The following is a 16,409-nucleotide window of genomic DNA, read 5'->3' on the forward strand; positions in this document are numbered from 1 at the left end:
TATACCAAATGTACATTTACTATATGAATAATGTTCTTTAATATTATCATGTTCTTTACTAATATTACAAATGTTTTTTAGATTTACAAAAAAAACATATAAAACTAGATGTTCTTTATAAAATAGCTATGTGTTCTTTATAAAACAACTATATGTTTTTTACTGAACAACTAAATGTTTATTTCGCCTTTTTTTAAAAAAAATCCGGATGCACCATGCTTAACCCGTTAACCAACTAAATACAACACAATATATACCGGCTTAACAAAGGCCAAACCGCTCACTAAAGGGAACCGCTATTTATTTACCAAAAAGTTTGACTAGCTGCTTCGAATAATGGTCAAACTACTAATTTACTTGGTCTACCTTCTAGTTTAGCAAATTCCTTTTACGAAGTGCCTAACACGGCTTAAGTTCATCCTTATTACGGAGTCTAGTTAATAAATGAACAAGATGAGGAATGGTACCGAGTATAATAAAAACAAGTCCACACATTATACAGTAATATTTACGAAATATTAAAATATGGTGCCAACAATTGAAACGGGCTAAGCTTATTTTATTGTCTTGCTAACCAAATTCGTTGACTTAGTAATAATTGTTCTTCTCCTTCTTCTCCAACAACACTTAAACTGTTTATATTCCACGTCTTCTCCTTAATTTTTTTCAAGTCCCCAATATTTTCTCTCTCCCTTTATAATCTAAACTCAAAACAAGTCCATATATTAAATAAAGCTTGTTCTTGTTTTATTTGTAAATTAAAGAAAATTATAAAGAAGACTTTATCAATATTAGGAAAGAACCTCGAATATTCAAAACGTAAAGTTTTCTCATTTTTGCTGCTTCTTTTCTGCTTCCTTTTTTTTTTTTTTTTTTTTGTTTGTTTAAGTATTAGTATCAGATTTTGGGGGAGCATTACTCTTGTATTATTATAGGAAAATAATTACAAGAAGTCGATATTTTGGTTAATTAAAGTTGCTATTTTCGCCGTATCTTTGAAGAAACAAAGATGGGGAATTGCTTATGGGGATCTAAAGAAGAAGTTAGCAATCCCATTATTAATAATCCTCGAGGTTAGTATATACATTAATTAATACATGTATTACTTTAAATATCTTTTTCTTTAATTTGGTTATTTGTATTCTTGTTTTTCTCTGGTTTCAATTGGTACATTTTTTTTTTTAAGATCATCAATTACATGATATGAGATTTTAGTGTAGTTGACCCCCCCAAAAAAAAAGAAAAAAAAAAAAAGATGATTTATATATTAACATGTTGATAAAATGACATAAGTGGTAGTTTAATCCTTAGTTTCTAAACCATTAAAAGGAATTTAAACAAATTTATCAATAATTTATGTAACTTTTGAGCTTTGATTATGTAAATATATGAATATTAAAATGTTGTGCATATGTTCATAAAATCATTAAGTATGGGCTTTGTCAAAAATGGTGGCTTACCTATTTCCAATGATTGGAAATCACTATTTTTCTTTTTTATTTTTATGATTGATTGGTTTGCCTTGAAGTTTTTGTGGACGTTGGTATTTTGAAATAAGATATTTTGTAGGTGGAAGCATTAATGTTTTTCCTGTACTCATACATGTTAAGTTTTTATAATTTTCTTAAACTTGGTGATTATTGTTATGAATTTTAATTTGTTTCACAAGACAATTTTTCATAATAATCATAGTGAATCTTTTGGTGATAAAAAAAAAAAAAAAAAAAAAAAAAAAAAACCTTGAATGACCTTTTTTATTTGAAACATTTTACACTAAATATCCCTGTAATATTTATATGATAAAATACTCACATATATAGTTTAACCGTATCTAAAACTTACATGAACTTTACTTTGTATATGTGATCATGTAGAGTTCAACAACTTTAACCAGCCAGGTATGATGCGTAACAACGTTAATGGTGTTGGAGGTGGAGCAAGAGTACATGGACCGGTGGTAGGACGAATTATAAAACCAGACTTGAAAATATACACATTTACAGAATTAAAAAGCGCAACAAGGAACTTTAGACCGGATTCCGTGTTAGGTGAAGGAGGGTTTGGGAGGGTGTACAAAGGATGGATTGATAAAACAACATTGGCACCTTCTAAAGTTGGTGTTGGTATTCCTGTTGCAGTCAAGAAATGCAATGCTGATAGTGCACAAGGTCTAAAAGAATGGAAGGTAAGTTTTCATTTCTTCTTTTTGTCCCTTTTTTTTTAAAGTGTGGAAATTTTGAATCAAAATGGAAAAAAACACTCTTCTACAACTATAGTCTATAGAAAGTACTAAATCTACTTCTCATTTGTTTGAATTTTGACCGTCTTTTCTTATTTACAAGTAACATCAAATGTTGTACTATTGTACTATAAGCATTAGTTCTATATACCTATTTAACTTATTTAATTTGCACTTATCTTACCTTGTTTTTAACTTCAAAATATATATATTACATCTTATTATTAGAAATTGTTTTAGTTGTAAATTGAACTTGAATAACCCTACGTAAATCTCACCTTCTTTTTAACTTCACATAAGTGGAAACAAGATGAACTAAAAAGTGTCTTAGTGAAATACTTATTGGATTATTCTCAACTTGTATATTTTACAATAAATACTATTCCTCTAATCAATTTTCCTATAATCATCGCTAATACATAATTACATGGAATTTCCTCAGTTATAAAACACTAAACATACCACTTTTCTGTAATTAGTACTCCCTCCGTCCCTTAATACAATGTCTCTTTTGAGCATTTATTCCTCACATAATAAAGAAAAAGAGACATTGTATTAAGGGGCAGAGAAAGTAGTTTATTACTCCACATGTAAAATATTTCACACATTTTCGTAAAATGAACACTGGACATTAAAATTCAAATACATTATATGAACTAAAAAAAAATAGTTAATTATATGAATGTTATGAAATATATAGAAATTAGAGGATTAAGAGAAGAAGGTAATAAGAGAAGTATTACTACTTTTATGTATTACTCTTGGTAATATTTTGTGCATCATACAAGTGAAATTACATGGCTATTTATAGTAGTAAGAACCACTATTACATTGTGGGCTATAACCTTAGAGGGTGGCAATTAGAGTTGGCTACTACATTAAATGCAATGAAGAAATTGGAGTGTGGACATTCACACCTTGACTAAATTAATTAACTCTTAACACTCCTTCTTGAATGTCCATACAGAATAGGGTATATGTTGCCTCGTTAAAACCTTGCTAGGTAAAACCCTTTAGGATAAAAGCCATAGCTAAGGGAAAAGAGTACAACAATATATAACTATATGCTTTAGTGTACTGCCTCATTAAAAACCTTGTCAGGAAAAACCCATTGGGATAAAAACCTGATCGAAGGGAAAAAGAGTGCAGTGCATATAATGCTCCCCCTGATTTTAACATAGTTTATGAAGACAACGCATCCCAATCTTGTGGACCAACCGCTCAACACTCTTCGAAGGTAGGGACTTTGTAAACAAGTCTGCAAGATTATCAGATGATTGGATCTGTTGGACATTTATCTTCCCTTCCTTCTGCAAATCGTGTGTAAAGAACAGTTTTGGGGATATATGTTTAGTCCTATCACCTTTAATATATCCTTCAGTTACTTGTGCGATACATGCAGTATTATCTTCGTAAATGATGGTTGGACTTTCAGTTACTTCTTTCATCCCACATTCTTCTTGGATATTGCCGATCATTGACCTTAGCCATACACACTCACGTCCTGCTTCATAAAGGGCAATCAACTCAGCATGATTTGATGATGTCGCAGTTAAGGTTTGCTTTGTTGATTTCCAAGAAATTGCAGTTCCACCATAGGTGAACAGATATCCAGTTTGTGACTTGGCGTTTTGTGGGTCTGATAGATATCCAGCATCTGCATATCCGATGAGGGTGGCATCTTTCCTTGATTGATAAAACAAACCAAGATCTTTTGTTCCTCGTAGATATCGTAGTAAGTGTCTTACTTCTTTCCAGTGTCTCTTCGTTGGTGCGTTGCTAAACCTGGCTAACAAATTCACAGAAAAAGCTATGTCTAGTCTAGTATTGTTAGCTAGATACATTAGAGCCCCAATTGCACTTAGATATGGTACTTCAGGACCAAGGACATCCTCGTTTTCCTCTCGAGGTCTAAATGGATCATATTTCATAGTCAAAGACCGAACAATCATCGGGGTGTTTGTTGGGGTCGCTTTGTCCATGAAAAACGTTTTAACACTCTTTCGGTGTAGTTAGACTGATGGACAAAAATACCATTGTTTAAGTGCTCAATTTGCAATCCAAGACAAAATTTAGTTTGTCCAAGGTCTTTCATCTCAAATTCTTTCATCAAGTATTTTGCAGTTCTTTCAAGTTCATTTGGGGTTCCAATGATATTCAAGTCATCAACATAAACTGCAACAATTGCAAACCCTGATTGTGATCTCTTAATGAAAACACAAGGACTGATTTGATTATTCTTGAACCCTTCTTTCATAAGGTATTCACTAAGACGATTATACCACATCCTCCCAGACTGTTTCAATCCATAAAGTGACCTTTTTAATTTTATGGAAAGTAAATGTCTAGGCTTGTGGTTTTCTGGTAATTTTAATCCATCTGGGACTTTCATATAAATATCTGTATCGAGTGACCCATATAAATATGCGGTTACTACATCCATTAATCGCATCTTTAGTCCTTCTGAGACTGTCAAGCTTACCAGAAATCTTAACGTAGTTGCATCAACTACGGGAGAATATGTCTCCTCATAATCAATCCCTGGAATTTGAGAAAAACCTTGGGCTACAAGTCTTGCCTTATATCTTACAATTTCATTTTTCTCATTTCGTTTTCTCACAAATACCCACTTGTATCCAACTGGCTTTACACCTTCTGGTGGAAGGGTTATTTTTCCAAACACTTCTCGTTTTTCGAGTGACTTTAACTCTGTCTGCATTGCCTCTTTCCATTTTGGCCAATCATGCCTGCAACGACATTCTTCCACTGTTCTTGGTTCACTATCATTTTCGTCAGATGCCATTTCAATTGCAATGGAATATGCAAATATTTCATTTACGATAACATCATTTCTATTCCAATAATTCCTGGTAGAAACAAAATTTATTGAAGTTTCATTGTTATCGATGTTATGGTCATCTTGTTCATCCCCTTTCGGATTATCATCTTTTTCTCTATTCTTATCTGTACTTTGTCTTTCTTGACCTTCTGTAAGGGGAATATTGTCGATCTCATCAGGTCTTTTTAATTTTCTTGGTTTAGAGTCTTTTGAACCAAGTGGTCTTCCACGCTTTCGGCGTGCTAGAGATTCATTTTCAATGATCTTATCACCAGATGGAATTTCAATTCGTGCAGGGGCATTTTCAGCTGGTATATGTGATTTTGTCACTTTCTTTGCATCTATAAATGCATCAGGCAGCTGATTTGCAATGCTTTGTAAATGAACAATTTTCTGAACTTCTTGTTCACACATATTTGTTCGTGGATCAAACATTGACAATTGTGTTGCATTCCAAATGATTTCTATTTCTTTCTTTCGTGGGTCCACTTTCTCTCCCCCTAAGGCTGGGAATACTGTCTCATTGAAATGACAGTCGGCAAATCTGGCCGTAAATAAATCACCGGTCATTGGTTCAAGATATTTAATTATGGAGGGTGATTCAAACCCAACATAAATTCCCAGCCTTCTTTGTGGACCCATCTTTGTTCGTTGGGGTGGAGCAATAGGAACATACACCGCACAACCAAAAATTTTTTAGATGTGAGACATTAGGTTCTCGACCAAAAACTAATTGTAGTGGTGAGAACTTATGATAAGCAGTTGGTCTCAACCTAATTAGCGTTGCCGCATGTATTATGGCATGACCCCAAGCAGATGAAGGCAATTTTGATCTCATCAATAATGGCCTTGCAATCAATTGTAGTCTCTTAATTAATGACTCAGCAAGTCCATTTTGTGTATGAACATGAGCTACTGGATGTTCTACAACAATTCCAATCGACATACAATAATCATTAAATGTTTGGGATGTAAATTCCCCTGCATTGTCAAGCCTTATTCTTTTTATTGTATGGTCTGGAAATTGTGCTCTTAGTTTAATAATTTGAGCAAGGAGTTTTGCAAAAGCAACATTTCTACTGGATAAGAGACTTACATGTGACCATCGAGTTGAGGCATCAATTAATACCATAAAATATCGGAATGGTCCACATGCAGGATTAATTGGTCCACAAATGTCTCCTTGAATCCTCTCTAAAAATGTTGGAGATTCAGTAGCAATTTTGTTCATAGATGGCCTTATTATTAATTTGCCAAGTGAACATGCAGAGCATGTTAATTCATCTGATCGAGGGATTTTAACATTCCTAATTGAATGTCCTACTGAATTTGCTATAATCTTGTGCATCATTCCTGTACCAGGATGACCCAAACGATCATGCCATAAATTTAGCAGATTCTTATTATCTAACTTCTGGTTAGATATCGAATTTATTTCAACTGGTCGTATATCTATATGATATAATCCTGAAGAATATGCTGGCAATTTCTCATACACATGTTTCTTGCCATGTTTTTCTGCCGTGAGGCATAAATATTCCTTTTGATCCACTATCATTGTTTCTAAATGAAAACCATTTTGACGCACATCTTTAAAACTTATAAGATTTCTTCGAGATTTACTCGAATATAAAGCGTCATTAATGATTAATTTTGTTCCATTTGGGAGTATTATGCAAGCTTTTCCAGAACCTTCTATTAGCTTGGCTGACCCAGAAATGGTATTAACATTTGCTTGAAACAATCTTAACTTTAAAAAATATTTTCTATCCTTCAGAATAGTGTGTGTTGTTCCACTGTCCAAAAGGCATTGAAATTTGGAACCAACTTCGGGCAGATCCATATCTTCATAAAATAATAAGTATAAGATTAGTTTAAGATAATTTAACTGGACTTACTTTATTAATGATGAAAAATTAAAAGTACATAACTTGAACATGAAAAAAAAAAACATACAAGAAAAGTACATAATGAAAACATAATACATATCATAGTAATTGATGAATTATCTAAACATGATTATTCTCTCCAAAGATAAATTCACCACCAGCTTCACCATTGTCTATGTGGAAATCAGACACATCAAGGCTAATTCCAGGGACATTTTCTTCATTAACATAATTTGTTTCGGCATGTTTTTCTTTCCCTTTAATGGAAGCCTGGTATAGTTCTACCAGATGTTTGGCCGTACGACAAGTACGTCCCCAATGTCCAGTCATGCCACATCTATAACATGTGTCTTTTCCTTTTGTGATGGCTTGATTTTTGTTTCCTTGTTGATGCCCCCTTTGAGTGTTGTTTCTAGGGGGAAATTGGCCTCTACCACGGCCATAACCACGTCCATGGCCACGTCCGCGGAAATTTCCACGACCTCTGCCACGATTATTATATTTTCCACGTCCACCTCTATGAGCAACATTTGTCTCGGGTGGATTTGAGCTTTCTACAGCATTTGTTTCATTGAATGCTTGAGACCCAGTTGGTCTTAGGTTGTGATTCTTCAACAGAAGATCATTATTCTTTTCAGCAACCAATAATGTAGAAATAAGCTCAGAATATTTTGCAAAACCTCTTTCACGGTATTGCTGTTGCAATACAATGTTGTTAGCATGGAATGTAGAGAGTGTTTTCTCTATCATTTGCACTTCAGTGACTGGTTGATCACAATATCTCAATATTGATACGATTTTATATAGTGATGAATTATAATCACTGACAGATTTAAAGTCCTGAAATCTCAGGTTTGTCCACTCAAATTGTGCTGAAGGAAGGAGTACCCTTTTATGGTGGTCATATCTTCCTTTCAAGCTATCCCATAGTTCTCTGGGATTTTCCACCATTAAATACTCAGTTTTCAAACTGTTATGTAAATGATGCCTTAAGAGAACTATAGCTTTTGCTTTCTCTTGATCAGTTGGAACTTTAACTTGAGCAGGGGCATCTTTTTCGTTTCCTGGGATGGTAATTTCTTTGATTGTATGTTCCAATCCCTGAGCCTTCAAATTCATTTGGGCATCAACTGTCCATTCAAGATAATTATGTCCGGACAAGTCTAATACGTCAAATTGTCTTTTCATCAAGTCTCCCATTTTAACTACAATCAAATAGGTAATTATTATTAAGCCAATTAAGCAAGTGATAATTAAAGTAATCAAATTGTAATCATAATAATAATCCATTTAAAACATATTTGCTTCTCCCCCTTGGGTTATTATTATGATTTACATAAAGTTAAGCTAAAATTAAACATGATAATTACTTTAGGTAAACAACGACAACAACAAATATAACAATAACAATGATAATAATAACAATAACAATAAATACTACTACTATTACTATATCACCGACAACAACAACAACAACAATAATAATAATAATAATATTAATGACATACATTAATGATAAGACAAAAGGAACATTTATTATAACAAAATGCACTTATAATCTACCTAGAAGACAAAAAAACTTGAAGTACTACGGAGATTACATGCATGAATTCCCTTTGTCGAAAAACCGAGCGCTACTTATGTAAAATGATGAAAATCATCATTGCCATTAATAAAACTACTAGGGCCATAATTAAAACTAAATATAGTTTTAATTTCCTTAAATCTTCTTCAAAGGTAAAGGGGTGTGGTGGTTGTCGGTTGTCGACGGGGAACATGGTGTGTGACCGGTGTAAATAGAGGAAGAAGAAGAGGAGATAATTTGGGTAAAGTTTAAGGAGGGGATAAGGTTTGTATGGTGAAATAAGGGGGTGTAATCCGCCTTTTATAGGGGGGTAAATTATCCGTTTCAGCTTTACACTACTGTAAAAATATCATACAATGTTCTAGTAGACTGGTAAAATAATCGTAATCAAACTATAAATATTTACAAACGTAAATAAGTATCACACTGGGATGCAAGCCGTAGTGGTCCGAGAACCCTAATCTATTCATGAGGTCAAGGGTTCGAAAAACTGAAAGAAACATAAAAGTGTGTAATCTAAAAATTAAATAAATATAAAGGCTGCATCATTTTTTTTTTCATTTTAGTAATTATGCACAAGTAAGTAAGTATGAACATGATTTGTGTGACCATGAAATTTACTCTATTAACATGCATACAACAAATATTTTTACATGCAAAAGTAATTATATATTACTTTCTATAACCATGCATGAGAGTTACTAAACTAAATATCATAAATAAGGTATGTATTGATATCCTCATTTTTATCAACATGGCTAATTATGTAGAGTAATTTTGTGGAGAAATATATTATGAGTTTCTGGTATAGAGGATCCCATATGGGCAACTATAGAGCATACTCCTCAAAATATATTTCGTGAAGGAAATTGAATCTTTGTAAAAATTGGATAATCGGTATAAGTATACCTGATTGAAGATGGTGCTGATAACGTGTTATGAAATATATAGAAATTAGAGGATTAAGAGAAGAAGGTAATAAGAGAAGTATTACTACTTTTATGTATTACTCTTGGTAATATTTTGTGCATCATACAAGTGAAATTACATGGCTATTTATAGTAGTAAGAACCACTATTACATTGTGGGCTATAACCTTAGAGGGTGGCAATTAGAGTTGGCTACTACATTAAATGCAATGAAGAAATTGGAGTGTGGACATTCACACCTTGACTAAATTAATTAACTCTTAACAATGAAATAATTATTTAGAAAGTATGTCATTTCTCATCGGTTCTCGTTATGTAGCTTGAAATCAACTGTTCAAGATTTCCTCAAAATCTTTCAACATAAAAAACGTGCAAATCGTTAAACTGAGTTCACAAAATGACAAAACAATCACCCTGCCAACCTAAAAACGAAGTAGCCAGTTGCACTACAGTGTGAAACTAATGAATTTGTCAATTTGAAGTTGTCAACAATACTTTCATGTGTTGAATAGTTCAATAATATTTGCTTCTCTTACCAGCAACACAAGGTTCTTTAGTTGCCAAGAAAATAATAGGAGGATTAGACAAATGATATAGTATGTTCTACTCTAATTTCATTGGTTTGCTTTAGTCCAAATGTTCTAAAGTAACACTTATTTGCTTAATAAGTAAGGCAAATCAAATGTAGCCTTAGGGTTTGTTCCAATTTAATGAATACAACTAAATTGAACTGAATTGAATTGATTAGGGCTGAACTAAACTAAACTGAACTGAAATGAATTGTTTATGAGAAAAGGATATTGAGAACTGAACTGATAGGAGCTAAACTGAACTAAACTGAAATGAACTGAAATTAAGCTGAACACACCCTTAGATTGATCAATTTTATTTTATTTTTGTAAAAATTTAGTTGATTAAAATTGATTTCTTATTAAGTTCAAGCGAGCATCAATGTCTAATGTAATCCTTTTACTATATGTCAATAATTTTGATTAGTCAACCATGACAATTTTTCATATATAGAGAGTACATTAAAAAACAAAAGAACTAAAGGGTGAACAACAATAAACATTAATACTACCTCAATTACAAATTAATACTACCTCCGTTACAAGTTATGTGCAACGATTTGACATAAAGCAAAGAGGAAAAACGTCTAATCATTGCATATAACCTGTAACGGAGGTAGTACATATTACGAAATATTTTTTTTTTAAAAAAAATCTTTGTCATACTGGCAATTGTTAGCCTTATTAGTTACTTGTATTAGATCAGGCTGAGCAAAATTATCCGAAAACCCGAACCGTAATCGAACCGAAAATTAGGGTATCCGTTCCGATAACCATAATTTGTTATCGAGTACGATTATTGGGTATCATTCTAAAATTAATGGTTACCCGATTCGATAAGCAAATTTTTTTTTTTTCTACTATTCTATTTATCCAAAATCTAAATTCTTACTTTACTTCATAATCATTTCATAATTTAAATGATTAGTAATTATTAGTAATCTGGTCATGGTCATGTCGTATTATTGTTGATTAGTGTTGAATGATGATATCATAATAACTATATTATAAAGTCTAAATTTTCATTATTGGATATCATATTGGATACCCAATAACCGATCCTAAAAAACTTATTGATTCGGGTAATGGATATCATTTTTAGTATTATTGGTTATCGAGTACCCGAATCGATAGTTTTAACGGTACGGGTACCCGACCCATGCTCATTCTACTATTAGTTATCACCAATCTAGATTTAACATCATTTTTTAATTGTATTCCACTATTCCATACTAAGAGTGGAAAGGATTCCAAAGGAATGAAGTTAGTTTGAAATTTCAGCAAAAATTAAAGCATTTAGTCACATATATATGCTTGAAAATGTAGCTAAGTGGACTGACTTTCCTCTCATACTAGTCAAAATGTCGTTCTCTACGGTGCTAGTGGACGTGGTACACTCTTGTATTAGTGGACTTACAATTATCATTTCATTTTTTGAATGAGAAAGTCAAAGGGCCAACTAATAATACAAAGTAGTAGTGTTTCATACATATTAGTGCAACACTAGTTAGTTTAGAATATACACTGCACATTTCTAGCATTGCTTTCGGGACAAGTTGTCCAACATTATTCAAGGTGAATAATTGTATATGGTGGATATCAAATACTAATATAGAAGGCAGAGATTGGAGATTTGGAGCAATGACTACATTGGCCCATTCTACTTCTAGGCTAGAGACCTCGGGTCGAAACTTATACTAGTATAATACTTTTGTATCGGACTAGATCTTTATGTACTTGTATTTCATAGAGATTTAATATAGGGGTGATTCTAATATGGTGTCGTCATTCACCAAACATAGATGAGCTAAGTCACAATTGTATATGTATCAGATTTGATTAAAAATAAGGTTAACTAAACATGGCCTAAACATTTTTCATTTATATCGCTCTCAAAGTAGTTAGCCTGTTAATCTGAATTATGTTTACTAATACGGGATTTGGCCAGCTAGATAGTCGATCTTTTTGTGGGTGCATGGTGGTTGGGGTCTTGAGGAGGAGTCGTGGACAAACTAGGACAAGAAACCCAAAACCAAGCAACTAAATAAACACGTTCGTAACGTAGTTATAGATCAACCAGACATTATAAATATACGAATATTAATCGTACGTTGGCTACTTACTCTGCCTCCTCTAATAAAGAATTATGCATGCTAAATAACATTCTGACATTATAAATATATAAATATAGATTAAACTATGTAATAGGAGCATTATATATATTAATTAGTGCTCTCCACTACTTAATATATTTGGTACGCCAGGCCAGTCTACCATACATATTCTCGCCTGCTCTTATAATTTCATTTCCAACTGCAATATATTAAGGCACGACGTTACAATTTTGTCGAATAGGAAAAATAAGATTTAAGTTTATTTATTTATTTTTGACGGAAAAAAAAAAGCGTTATCTAAATATTATTATATCATCAATTTATGTATTAAGTTATTTATTTATTTTTTCCTCAAAAAAACAGTTATTTATTTTTTTTTATGGAAAAAAATAACCATTAACTAAATATTAATAGATTAGTAACATCTTAAATTAATAAAATGACATACAAAGTATGGCCATGTTTGGTAATTGGTTTTTTAATGGCTTTTTGGTTAGCTTTTGGCTTTTTTAGGTGGTCAAACAGCCAAAAAATGTGTTTGGTAATTGGCTTTTTAGTCCGCGAAAAAGCTGGTTTTTAAGCCAAAATAAAAAAAGCTGCTTTGAGTAGCTTTTTTGTTGGCTTTTGGCCCACAAATTATCTAATAAACAGTCAACAACAAACAATTAATTTACCAAACACTTTTATAAACAGTCAATTTCAAAAGCCATTAATAAACAACCAAACATTTCAGAACAAGCCAGGTGAACTAGCCAACAGTCAACCGCTAACAGCCATTTGCCAAACAAGGCCTATATATATATAGTGAATTTGTAAATTATAGACCTTCAAATATGAGTAGATTTTTTTTTTTTTTTTTTTTTTTTTTTTTTTTTTTTTTTTTTGGTATATATTAATCCGTAGTTGATAATATTTCGTTCTTCTACATTATATATAAGTATATAAAATTCAGTTTGTATAACATCTAATTCATGAACATTGTTTATTCATTGGTGATGCAGACAGAGGTCAATTTCTTGGGGAAGTTTTCACACCCAAACCTTGTGAAATTAATTGGTTATTGCTGGGAAGATAAGGAGCTTCTTCTTGTATATGAGCACTTAAATAAAGGAAGTCTTGAAAACCATCTTTTTCAAAGTAAGCATTCACTTCTTCTTCTTCTTTTTTTCCCATATGTACGGCTATTCTTTAAGTTTCTAGAAATTAGTTAAACTCAATTATTATAAACTTAGCTCATTTTTCATTGAAAATGTTTTATGTCATATCAATCAGAGCCTTAAGATATAAAACAATTCAAAATGTAAATTGGATGGATTATAAACTGTCGGCAAATTTGGCCTACTAAACAAAAAAAATCTTATATAGAGTTATTTATACTGTACAGACAAAGTAGAGCCTCCATCATGGACAACAAGAATAAACATAGCATTGGACGCAGCTCGAGGCCTTGATTTCTTGCATACATCAGAGAATACTGTTATTTATCGAGATTTCAAAGCTGCTAACATTTTGTTAGATGAGGTATGTACTAATTTACCTTTTTTATAGGCCAGTTTTTAGAGCTCGTTTACTAACTTCTACTCCGTAACTTTTAAGCGTGAAATTAAGAGGGGTTGGAGGGCCGAACCTTATCAAACACATTCTAAGTGCCCCTAAGATGGACCTTCTCCTTACCATTTACCAATAATTTTTAAAAAAACACTTAACCTCTACTGCTATAATGTTATTTTAAGGTATATATAAAAGTGAAAGAAATTAGATTCGTGATCTTGATCTTAATAATTATAAAATGTACTAAATCAAATAATAATAATATGGTTTGAATGTTCCGTGTATTTGACTCAGAATTTTGGAGCGAAGCTTTCAGACTTTGGTCTTGCAAGAATAGGCCCACCGGTTGATAAATCTCATGTCACCACCCAAGCTGTGGGCACGTATGGTTATGCTGCTCCAGAATATATTAATACTGGTAATTAACCAAATATCCTTCTTTCTTTACTAAATAAAGTTTATAATACTATTATCATAATTAACCAATACTGGTCATTACTCATTAACCAATATCCTTGTTTTCTTTTTCTTTCTTTACTAGTGAAAAAGTTTATACTATTATCATAATGTTTCTACTTCTTAATTCGATAATTGTTTTACAATCCTCCCTTTGTACGAGAGAGGTGATATTTTCTATCGGATCAAAACCTCTCATAGGTCCTTTCAATTCAGGTTATCGGGTAAGGCATTTTGGAAGTAGGGGGAAGGGTAAGGGAATCTCCATCCCAAAGTGTCTCTAGTGGAATTTGATTCCACAAACTCATGATTGTAAGATACAAACTTTACCATTAGAGAAAAAATTTCAGAATTTTAGGGTTTAGAGTATAGACGCTTTAATACCATGCACAAGTATATATACAGCCTAAAGATATACAGGCTCATAACTACGGCCCATGAGCTATACACGAAATATGCTTAACACAATATGATTTTAGTTTATCATAACTCATAACAAAATGTTAACAAGTTTGAATATAGTAAGACAGACGAAATATTAGTTTTTTGGAAAGAAACAACACAATTATTGTTTCTCAAGAAATAGTATAGCCTCAATATTGTTTGTCTTTTTATACCATGGACCAACATAATCAACTTAAACATGTTAATTTTCTTGAAAAAACATAATTGATGTTTAATGTTGAATTACGTTGTGTAGGTCACTTATACGTAAGGAGTGACGTGTACGGCTTTGGAGTTGTATTATTGGAGATATTAACGGGCTTTAGGGCCTACGACTTAAACAGGCCCACTGGACAGACAAGCTTAGTGGACTGGTACAAGCCCATGCTAAGTGAAAAGTCCAAAGTGAAGAAGATAATTGACCCAAGAATGGACGATTACCCACCCGAAGGTGCAAACAAGTTGGCCCAACTCATATTAAGATGTCTTCAAAACGATCCAAAAAACAGGCCACCGATGTCCGAGGTCGTTATAATATTAGAAAGGATAAGTACCATTAGGATGAACCCAAAAGGCTCCAAGCCCGGTTCTTCTAAGACCAAAAGGCCCCATAGTTATCACCCTTCTCCGGCCCAACGTCAAAATGGTTTAGGTGGAGGCTCCAGCCCAAGACCCAGACCCGTTACCAAGTAGCTTGTCTTTGGCGAATCGCGATACTTGTAGGAATTAGGTTTGTAAAACATGTATGGTTGTGTGATGGAAATTTTTTTGAGAACGATTTCCATAAATGAAATTAAGAGTTTTACTCAAGTAGAATTGAAATGGGAATACATTTTATTTTTCTAGATGGTAAAACTCCATAATGTATCGGCAGTTTTCTCAGTAAAGCCATTAATAACAATTTTAGTCATGTTACCTTGATAAAAGAGAAAAATGTTTCAACCTGACATGGATAATATTATATGTTACTTAGACACTATTATATATGAATGAAGAATTTGAGTACGTATTCAAGTATAATTTGGGTGTGCATATTACAAAGAGTATAAATATTCTACTCTTCTTTCCTTATGTTCTTCAACTACAAGCTTAAAATTTTAGTTGAGTTGGTCTTTTAACAAAGGCCACCAATATGACCAAGGTAATGGGCCAAATCAGTGACTAAGGGCTTTATTTCACTATTGGCCTTTATCCTTACCAGCCTATATCCATCATCTACGTGGACTGTTATCTTTGGCCACATGGACAAGGGGGGTTGCCACTTGACAAGTCTCCATGTGGACATGTGGTATCGGATGATTCATTTGTTATGGGTATTTGATAAATAATCCCCATCATCTCACATTTTCAAGTTACGACTTTATCTATTTTCAAGTACTCAAATTATCTTTGATACTAATATCTCGTTTTCAATAACTTTATCATCAGGGTGATTATCCTTGGATGAACCTCAAAAAATAGTTAAATTGTGTAACTTGTGCATGTATTAGACTAGATCATATACCATTACACTATCAAACTTAAATACAACTTCCAAAACCAATGCATAATAAAAATTTAGAGACACTATGTTATCTTGGAAGTCACTATTTAAAATTTAATAGATAGGCTTAGACTTTGCATATCGAATATCGATGTTGATCAAACAAATAACCCAAAGGAGTAAAGATTTAATCAATAAGCATGTAATTTGTCGTTCAATCCATGCTTACACGTGAAAACAAACCACGTAATTACTTTATTAGTGCGACAAAGACAGCCTAACTACAACATTTATACCTTCAACCTGTTAAG

General features: G+C 32.6%; 1 protein-coding gene across 2 annotated transcripts; it reads left to right on the top strand.

Annotated features, from left to right (window-relative positions):
- The first annotated feature begins 436 nt into the window (after positions 1–436).
- On the top strand, positions 437–15,425 carry LOC145638788 (putative serine/threonine-protein kinase CST). Of its 2 annotated transcripts, none has more exons than XM_081689818.1 (6): positions 437–1,073; positions 1,899–2,185; positions 13,166–13,301; positions 13,549–13,685; positions 14,010–14,133; positions 14,872–15,425. In XM_081689818.1, the coding sequence occupies exons 1-6, from the start codon at positions 1,010–1,012 to the stop codon at positions 15,306–15,308; spliced, it is 1,185 nt and encodes a 394-aa protein (XP_081545944.1). In that variant the 5' UTR covers positions 437–1,009; the 3' UTR covers positions 15,309–15,425. The 2 variants fall into 2 exon arrangements, with proteins under 2 accessions (XP_081545944.1, XP_081545943.1); XM_081689817.1 differs by having other exon boundaries at positions 571–1,073; positions 1,875–2,185.
- The last annotated feature ends 984 nt before the right edge of the window (positions 15,426–16,409 follow it).

This window comes from Chenopodium album, chromosome 7, assembly GCF_948465745.1.
Source record: "Chenopodium album chromosome 7, dcCheAlbu1.1, whole genome shotgun sequence".
In the NCBI taxonomy this organism is placed as follows: Eukaryota; Viridiplantae; Streptophyta; class Magnoliopsida; order Caryophyllales; family Amaranthaceae; genus Chenopodium; species Chenopodium album.